Here is a 9,571-nt window from a genome sequence, read left to right as displayed (position 1 = left end):
ACCATCGTGTGTGTGTGTGTGTGTGTGTGTGTGTGTGTGTGTGTGTGTGTGTGTGCGTGCGTGTGTGTGTGTGTGTGTGTGTCTCGGTGACGGACTGGCGACGTGTCCAGATTTTACACCGTAATCTCTCACCAGCACTACCCAGCATGGACCAGCAGGTCCAGACCAGAGCATGGATTCAAAACCGATCTGGAAATATAATTTCTAGAGAAGAAGTAGACATGTTCTTCATTCCTACAGGAATGAAGAACATGTCTGGGTTTAGAGGGAAGAAAATAAATAAATAAAATGTCTTTTTGCTCATCTCGATGATTTTATGTATTTTGACCAAGAACAGACCATCAAAACGAACTTAAATCTCCACTCTACCATTTTCTAAGATTTTTTTTTTTCTAAATGAGAGCTTTTGTTTATTGTTTTAAACAATTTATGAACTTTGTGTGTTCGGTGGGAGATAAAAGGGGCATAAAACTGTAAAGTACTTTTAGTGAGGTGTGTTTTGGGGTTGGGTCACAAAGTGCAGCCATAAAAGTTTTGATGACAAAGGGGTTGTCTCTGCAGGAAGGCAAGTCTATATCATTGCTCCATATTCTTACAGCCGTTTCACTTCGTCGTGTTTTATCAACTCACACCACGCTAAAAAGGTAAGAAAAAAATATCCGGAACACCTGGTTTTAGGTCAAAACTTATATAGCAGCTCGTTTTTACCGCTGAATGTGTTCGTTTTACCGGATTCACGGAACAAGGTGCTGCATTTTCAGCGACGTTTCTGTGCGACATTACACGTTTTTAACATTAAACATCAACTTAAATATTATAGTCTTCGCCAAAATGTTATCCATGGCTCCTTTTTTACATTAATGACTAATTTTACAGATCACGTGTTTGTTTATTATAACCATTTTTGACTAGTAGTAAGTCTGCTATAACCTAATTAACTAATCCACCTCAATTAAGCTAATGACGGATGTTAATTGAATCTAAATGATTCTAAAAATAAAAACCCGGAAAAGTTGTTTGTAGTTAAAATCGACCCTCTGTGAAAATTTTCATATTTGCACGTAGATGTAAAAAGAAGCAAGAAAAAAAAACAAACAAAGGGATTCACATCGAATAAGAGAAAAGAGTATAACCAGCTCAGTTTAGCTGCGGTGAAAAGATGAGAGGAACCACTGGGTCGGTGATTTTCTTCAAAGTGAATTGAGTGAATATTGGTTAATATTAGCAGCGACTTTTATTTCTTCCGTGTTTTTATTTGCCTTTAGCTTCTCCTGTATTCCTGTTAATCGATCTATTTTGATCATTCAAATATATGACCAGGACAGCTGTGACTTTTACTTTTTAACACTTTGGTAACACTTTAATTGACGGGGTGCATAGGACATGACACTGTCATGATCATGACGTAACACCTGTCATGAACATGAAGGAGTCTTTATGACATTATTTACCGAAGTGTCATTCGATAAATAATGACACTTTTAATGCAAAGTTGCTCTAAAAGTTGGATTGAAAGTCCATTAAAAGTGCCAACTTTGCATTAAAGTGTCATTATTTACAAAATCATGCAAAGTTGGCACTTTTAATGGACTTTCAATGCAACTTTTAGAGCAACTTTGCATTAAAAGTGTCATTATTTACCGAATGACACTTCATGACAACTGTCATAAACATTCATAAATATGCCTTCATGTTCATGACAGGTCATATTTATGGCAGTGTCATGTCATATGCACAGCCCTTCAAATAAAGTGTTACCAACATTTTTCCACTTTTTAAATTTAAGTTATTATAAAGTCATGATTCAGCTCGAGGCACCATCTGAAAATGCAACGTTATTTAGGTCCTTTTTGGCACTGTGCACTTCGCCATTTCCCTCAAAATATACTGGTCCCCGTCAACATCATGAAATCAAACAGCTGCTGTAGATTTATCTGCTGCCAAGCTATGATATGAATCTCCTGTTTTAACTCAGATGTGGCAACAGATCCAGCCGAGCAGCTTTAGGTTTTCCATATATAAACTGGATTCCTGTGCTTTAATAGTCTTTGTGAATTGGTGACTTCTAAGTAAACTGCACTGAGTTGATTTTATTCTCCTAAACTGGTGTTTCTGCGTTATTTCAGCCTCTTCAGGATATACCCCATTAAATATTTAACATTCATAATGAAGTTTGGCAGGAAATGCAACCGGCCTGTCTACATTACGCCACTCCATATGGTCATGCTTGTTCATGCCTCTCATATTAAGCTCCTGGCACAAAGACTTTGGACTCTTAATGTAGTTTTTACTGCCGTTTTTTGTCGTCGTGTTTTTTTCGCTCTTCACTTACGCTCTACGTGGGTCTGATTGAGGCATTGAAAGCTTGGCTCGCTAAAAATGAGATGAAATCTGATCATCTGGAAAAACTAACAAATGCTAAAAAGATCAACTTTTAGTCAATGTTTAAAAGACTGGTCAAAATCTTGTATCAAAACGAGAAGTGCAGCTATATCACGAAGAAGCTACACAAGAAACGAGATAAACACCATTAAACTCTGAATTTGTTGAGTGGAGAAAAAGTTTCACAAATTGAACTTTTCTTGTCTTTCTGTCATCGTTTTCACAAACGGTAACTGATGGAGTCAGTGACAAGCTGATTGGGAAAAAAAGAAACCCGGTTTTAAAATGTTTTCAAAAATACACAGTGAGGTGTGGATATATATATTCTACCTTGTTGACTTTGGAGATGGTTTTATTTATGAGTCTCAGAGTAAAAGGAGAACGATACACTTTTCAGTCACTTTTATTTGAAAATATTCATAAAAGGACGTGCCATTTTTTAAAATACAATTTGCAGTGATTCACTATTTTTTCCATCCGTCCATCACACTCAATCAAAAACCAACATATTCTTTAGCAGATTTTAAAGTTTTTGGATATGAAGTGTAAAAAAAAAAACACGCCACGGATTCCACCATGTTGGAGCTTAATCTGTAAGGACGGAGTCAAAATGTTGGTGGCTTACATCCAAACAAACCGTTCACAGGTGATGTGATTCTTTTACCATGTCTGTAAAGCTCTCTGAATTTAACAGATAGAGATTGTGTATAGATCCGCCTAAAATGTCTAAAAACAAAGAATGTGGTGTGGCAATAAGACGCAAAGCTCCAAATTCATGAATTTCATTTTCTGACGTGCTGATGTCGACTCTGATTCTTCCAGACATGGCTTACCATCCGCCCTCGTCCAGCCCTGGGAGCTGGAGCACCGGCCTGTTCGACTGCTTCAAAGACACCAGCGGCTGTGAGTTAGCGCGACAAAATTTACTGAAATATTCCCTCAAATTTAAGGATCAGGAGCAGCAATTAGTGAGCACAGACATAACGGATAGGAGCCTCCACGTTGATTAGCACTGCTGGAGAAGATGTGGCCTTTTTTTTATTTATTTTTTTATTGCATTCACATTGTTTTAATTCTTAAGAGATTTCTGACCTTTTAATATGAATCCAGTTTTTCAGTGGGTTTTAATGTGAATGAAACAGCTTTTATTGTGGAATCATGACAGCGCGACAAATCCCTCCCACTCAAATTTCACTACAGAAGATTTCATCGTGCGTTCGGACTCATCTCTCTCCTTAATCACCTTCCAACTCCAGGTGCATCTGATTTTCACTGAAACAAAGAGATGTTCTGACTTGTCCCGTTGCCTTTGAAAGCCCACCCCTGTTTTCCAGGTGAATGTCAGTTTTCCACCTCTTCACGGTTTGACGTGACCTGCATTAGTAAACTGATTTATTTAGTTTTTTTTCTTCTTACTAATAAAAACAACCTAAAAGCATTTAATTCAGGGTAATTTAAACAACGTCAACCCTTTGAAACAGGTTTCAGAAACAGCAGACGATTTCACATTTAGTTCAACAACCTCTATAATATGGAAGTGGCGAACCAGATCAGCATTAAGAGCCAAATGAAGCTCATCACCACCGTAAAGATCCACACAAGATTAGCTTTATGCCACATTGCTGCGTAAACAGCGTTTTTCTTCGTCCCTAAGGCCTTAGTGGGTCACCTGATAGTGTCTTTAGATACGGTTTGTACTTTGTCAGAGCTACTCGAAGCAACTCTTTCACACGTGTCGGTGAAAACACGACAATGATTAGACTTGCTTAAGTGTAGTAAAAATGTATCCACAGACAGACAGACTTTTGAGCTCCGTCTGCCGAAACGGCGGATGTGGAAGCGTCTCATGCAGAACATTTTTGAAACGTGTGGGACAATTTACTTTCATGATCCAGATCTGTACCTATTTGAGGGTATTGTGGTGACCTCTACCATTTGCATATTTTACACTGTAGTTTGACCATTAGTTTTGGTGTAACAACCCAAGATCATCACTGGGCCAACTTTTAGCCCTCTTTCAAAACTTCCTGAATTCACCTCTGCTCAATCGTTTTTAAAGGGGGCATTAAATAAATGTTATTATTCAAGCATTAGTACAAATTAAATCTTAAAGGTCAAACACAGCAGGTCTGATGCACCATAATAAATGTTGTTATTAATTTAATCTCTCATAGGAGTCTCTGTTTCTTTCTGATTTTTCTCACTTTTGTTCTGTTTTTTTTTTCTGCAGTAGAAAAATTACTAAATATCTCAAATCCTCTCTCCTGCCACTCTGCGCGTCACCGCGATGCGCAAAGTGCACCGACGTGAAATAATGCAGCCGACAGAAATACAGAGACCTGTTGAGGACAGCTGCTACCATGGAAACAGATTTTATTTTTAAATGATTCAGCTTCCATCTATCACCTAAAGTCTCTCCGACAACTACTGCAGACTTTTAGCGCTAGCTTAAAATTTCACATCCTGCGCTGCACTTTGCGCTGCTTTTGTCAGTGCTGCCTTCAGTTAATGTGGGAAATTTCGGTATCGAAGAGCCGCACGTGATCCGTCGAAGAGCTGCAGGCCCCTGCTCTGTCTAGTTCTCTGCCGACTTCAACTCGTACAGCCTTTTCGTGTCATGCTTGCATGGAAGTTTAGCGGTTCATTCTTGCGCAAACCTGTGAAAGTTTCAGCAAAGAAAGTTTGTGTTGACCTCATGCTGACTGTACTTTATATGTGATGCTTCTGTTTTCACGCCATAATGTTCAATCACAGAAGTAACAACAACACACGGTCTGACATGGGAAACCAGAAACACCTTCGCCGTGTTTGTTTGCAGACAATGTGCCAGAGGAAGAAAGACGGCTCTTTTTCTGCTCTTTTTATGGAACAATCTGCAGCATGAGATGATGAACTAAGCACTGCTGTTGTGAAATATGGCTGTCAACTCGCTGTCGGTGCCCAGAGGTTTCAAAAGATGAGCATATCTCTCGTAAAACTGGCTGAAACGTCGAACCGCAATCAGATAAAATGACCCGTTCCCACTAACTTCTGTTGAGATGCGTGCTTATCATGTTTTCCAAAAAGTCACGCTTTTGTTCAGGGAGTAAACACTTTGTGTACTTATGTAATTTGTCACTTTACATTTACAGAAGTAACAAAGGTAACAAGGGGTGCGTTGATGTATTTCAAGCGATTCAGGTGGTTCTGGTGTTAGAAGATAAATGCCTCAGGTTTGCATATGAAGCTTCTCTCGTTTTATAAGGGGACTGGTCAGGTTCCTGCTGCAGAAGACCAACCCCATATCATGCCGTTGCCGCCACCATGCGTGACAGCAGGGATGGCTTACCTGATAAGGAACAAACTGTTTCTCTCTCCAGACAGCGGAGTTCAAACTAAAAGAGCTTTATTTTACTTTTATTAGACTGGATAGTTTTGGATTTCCTGATCTGATAACATCTAACATTTGTTTACGTAAATTCACCTGGCCGACAGAACGGAAACAAGGAAACATTGGAGCTTTTGTCCCTTGGTTTGGTCGTGTAGTTGGGCTGATGGAGGGTGTGACCTTCTGCAGATTCCAGATGCAATCAAGACTGGAGGGTCTACAGACAATTTAAGTGAATTTATTGACTGATTTCTGCTCTGTTCTGAGATGTCCACCATAAGATCTTCAAGATTTCAAAATCTTTTCCAACTTACTAATTATTTTAATAGATTTTGGAAAAAGGTCGACACGCCTCTTGGCTCGTTCGGTGTTTGAATGATCGTCCGGCTCATCGATAGACCCTGATTTGCTTCATTTTGGGCGATCGGCCGACTCTTGCATGTGAAATAGATTTTACCTTCCTCCTCAAAGGTCTGAAAATCAGCTGCTGTCCACGTTTGCTCTGCCATGAGAGAGAGCTGATCCCCCAGGATGTGCTTGGCTGACAATAGTCTCCCCGAATTGCCAACTTTGTGACTTTATTTCGATATCTGGTGGCGTTTCAGACACTTCTGACAGTGTCAGATATAGGAACAATAAGCCTGTATTGGCCAAAACTGGGATTGTCAGGTCCAGCTTTTTAAATATCAGTGATTGGACAGAAAACTGCACCTTTAGTGCTTCTAAACTTCCTATCCAAGTGGACAGTGGCTGGCATGTGAGAAGTTTTCCTCTCAGGTGACGTGACAGCGCCCCCGGGTGGTCTGTGGGGATTGTAGGCATGTTCCTGTGACATAATTTGGCTTTCCATGAATTTCTAAGGAATTTCAAGGGAGTGGTCCAGACTGTTGTGAGAAAATGTAGAGGTGTTGTGAAATTGACATTTCAACATCCTTGAAATGTACCGTTGGATTACTGTGGTCTGGACACGTTTTGCCTTTAATGGTTTCCAACTGTTCTAAAGAAAGAGTATCAGCAGAAATGAAGACAGTCGATGCAGTGCAGAGGTGATTATATGACTTCAACTTGGAGTGATTTTATTATATTAAAACTAAATTTGTTTTGTTTGGTATTTTTGACAGTACATTAAAGTAGAAAGGCTTTTTTTCCTTTTGTTTTACTCAAATACAATGAAATTAAAGCTTCTTCTGGGTAAAACTAACTTAGGTTTATATCTAATCATGTATCGGAGTGGCCTAGTCAAAGAAGAAGACAATGAAAAACAGACAAAATGGTTGCATCTGGTTCATCACATGTTAGTTTCTAACTTTTCAAAGATGATGTCCATTCTGTGGCCTAAATCAGCCTGATAAGGTTATCAGACATTAAAACGTTCCCTGTCTCCCCTGCAGGTTTGTTCGGGTTGTGCTGCTTCCCCTGCTTGCAGTGCCAGACTGCCAAGGAGTACGGCTGGTGCAGCCTCATGCCCTGTCTGGACGTCTGCGGCATCGTGTCCTGCATACTCCGCTCCAACATCAGAGAGCGCCACAACATTCCTGTAAGGCCACTTTGTTGTTTCGACGCTTGTGTTCACTTCTAGAGCAGCTTCTTGTTGCTCTCAGATGGTTTTGCCAGGCCTTATCAATGCCTGTAGCGGCTTCTCCTGATTTTAAACCGGAGTCAAATAACAAGTCACGTCTCACTGGCTTCCTTAACATCACCGGTTTAGTGTTTCCTCTTCGACCACGGCTTTGATTCAGATGTTTCCCTGGTTTTACAGACCCGATTTAACTTGATGGGTCTTTTCAGCCTCAGCTATGCAGCATTATTTGTCTGCGAAGGTGTTTTTTTTTTCATTGACTTCATTTTTATTTTCGTGTTTGACTGTTTTAATTCATATAATAATTTTCCTAGTCACTGTTTTTGCTGCATCACTTTGTCAAATCTTCATTCTTTCACATGTTGGTGAGAGGAGGAAGAGCAACTCAAGGTGCTCCAAACTTAGAGCTAAAGATAGGAAAATACGTATACCTAAGACACACATCTTCGACTGAAGGTATTTAGGGTTAGTTGTTTTGGATGGCTTAATAAACCCATTAATAAATGAAATCAGGATTTCAAAACTTATTTTCCTGGTCACTCTGGTTGTCTTTGTGCTGTTAGAATGAGTTTGATGATCCAAAATCTTTTAGAGTGATAAATCATAAAGCGGGCATCAAGTTGTTCACATCGTCGTAAAGTCGTCCAGAGACCAAGATCAGTTCCATGTTTTTGTTTTGTTTTTTAACAATCTTTTGCCTTTTCCTCCCTTCCTGTTTCCTCTCTGCAGGGCTCAGCTTGTGACGACTGCTTAAAAATAGCGTGCTGCTACCCCTGCGTGTGGTGCCAGATGCATCGAGAGCTGAAGCTCAGGGGAAGCAGTCAGTCGGGCGACGTGGTCACCGCTCAAGTCGGCAGAGCTTAACGCGCCGCCGACTCAGAGGCGGCGTGGCGAGTTTGTCTGAAATGTCCTGCAGACGTTTCAGATGGACGGCAGTTATAATTACAGGAAAAACCCACGCAGTTTAAAACGTATTAGTTTAGTGCTTTTCAGCAACATTTTCTTTTGCTACTTTTCTAAGGTTTTGGAATTATAAAGCGAATGCCTCTGCCTGGTGTATTTAGCAGTCTGTGTTTTATAATAACAGGATTGACGTTTCTGACTTTTACTCCTAAATAAAATGCTTCTTGCAAATCTTCTCTCTTACTCGCTAAAATCTTCCAAAACTCTTTGTGTGTGTGTGGATTTAAAATAATTGAACTTTGGATTGCATTCTGACACTGAACATTAACAAAAGACAAATGTGACGCTTTACTTTAAATGAAAAACATGTTTTTTTGGGTTTTTTTTCCAAAAACCCGTCAATTTGTATCCAGATCTTTCACTTTTAACCAAGACACCTGAAGATTAAAAAGAAACTATTTCCTCAGTGTAATGTTTAGACGTAGCATTCAGCAAATTCGGTGAAAGTCTGGCTTCAGCTGGAGAAAATATTTCCACTCCTGACGTCTCGAGGCGACTCTGACAGAAAGCCTCTAGAGACTCGGTCAGAGGACTGCAGAAGGGAAACGTTTCCACAATCTGATGAAGATAGAACAGGCAGATACTGCCAAGACGCTGGATGCTGCTACGATGTAGCAAAGTGTTGAGATTGAACCAAAATTTGCTTCGACTATTTCAGTTGAAAAATATACGTGCATAAATGTGCGTGCTTATGCAACCAGTTTATTTTAGCTAGCTTGTTTTTAATGTTTTTTGGGTTTTTTTCCATCTAATGTACTTTTTTTTTGCCACTCTGATGGAAAAAAAAAGAAAAAAGCCCAGCTTGTATCTCATAATTATGTTTTGACTTGAATTGTATTCCTGTAAGGAGACGGATGAGACAAGTTTGGCTGGATAGAAACAAATGGCTGTTGCTCACATCACTGAGAAATACTGCAGGAGATTTACTAACCTTGTAATCTTACAAGTTTTGGAGGAATCCCCTAGAGTCAAAAAAGAGGAAAACTACAAAAGGGCTAGCTTTAATATATTTTAGAGTAAAATTTCATGAGATAAATGTTACATTTTATGTAAAAAAAAAAAAAAAGAGTTTAGAAATGTTTTAACATAATCACAAAGATCAGTCCTTTTAAAGAAGCGGTGTGTGTCGCCATGAACTATTTCCAGTTTGGTTTTGTTTCATCAGATAAGATGCAAATTATGAACTTTATTTTTGTCCTCACAAATTTCTGTCACCGCAAACACATGGAGATGAAAGGAGAACCATCCTCCTGTGCGAAGCGTCTCCATCATTCTGCCTG

General features: G+C 39.5%; 1 protein-coding gene across 1 annotated transcript; it reads left to right on the top strand.

The window, feature by feature from the left end:
• The first annotated feature begins 498 nt into the window (after positions 1–498).
• On the top strand, positions 499–8,474 carry LOC103480488 (cornifelin homolog B-like). Its single transcript, XM_008435446.2, has 4 exons — positions 499–644; positions 3,205–3,285; positions 7,141–7,286; positions 8,058–8,474. The coding sequence occupies exons 2-4, from the start codon at positions 3,207–3,209 to the stop codon at positions 8,190–8,192; spliced, it is 360 nt and encodes a 119-aa protein (XP_008433668.1). The 5' UTR covers positions 499–644; positions 3,205–3,206; the 3' UTR covers positions 8,193–8,474.
• Positions 8,475–9,571: the final 1,097 nt, after the last annotated feature.

This window comes from Poecilia reticulata, linkage group LG18 (genome assembly GCF_000633615.1).
Source record: "Poecilia reticulata strain Guanapo linkage group LG18, Guppy_female_1.0+MT, whole genome shotgun sequence".
Classification (NCBI taxonomy): domain Eukaryota; kingdom Metazoa; phylum Chordata; class Actinopteri; order Cyprinodontiformes; family Poeciliidae; genus Poecilia; species Poecilia reticulata.
Note: the sequence above shows the minus strand (reverse complement) of the source record. Positions and strands in the feature narration are given on the sequence as shown.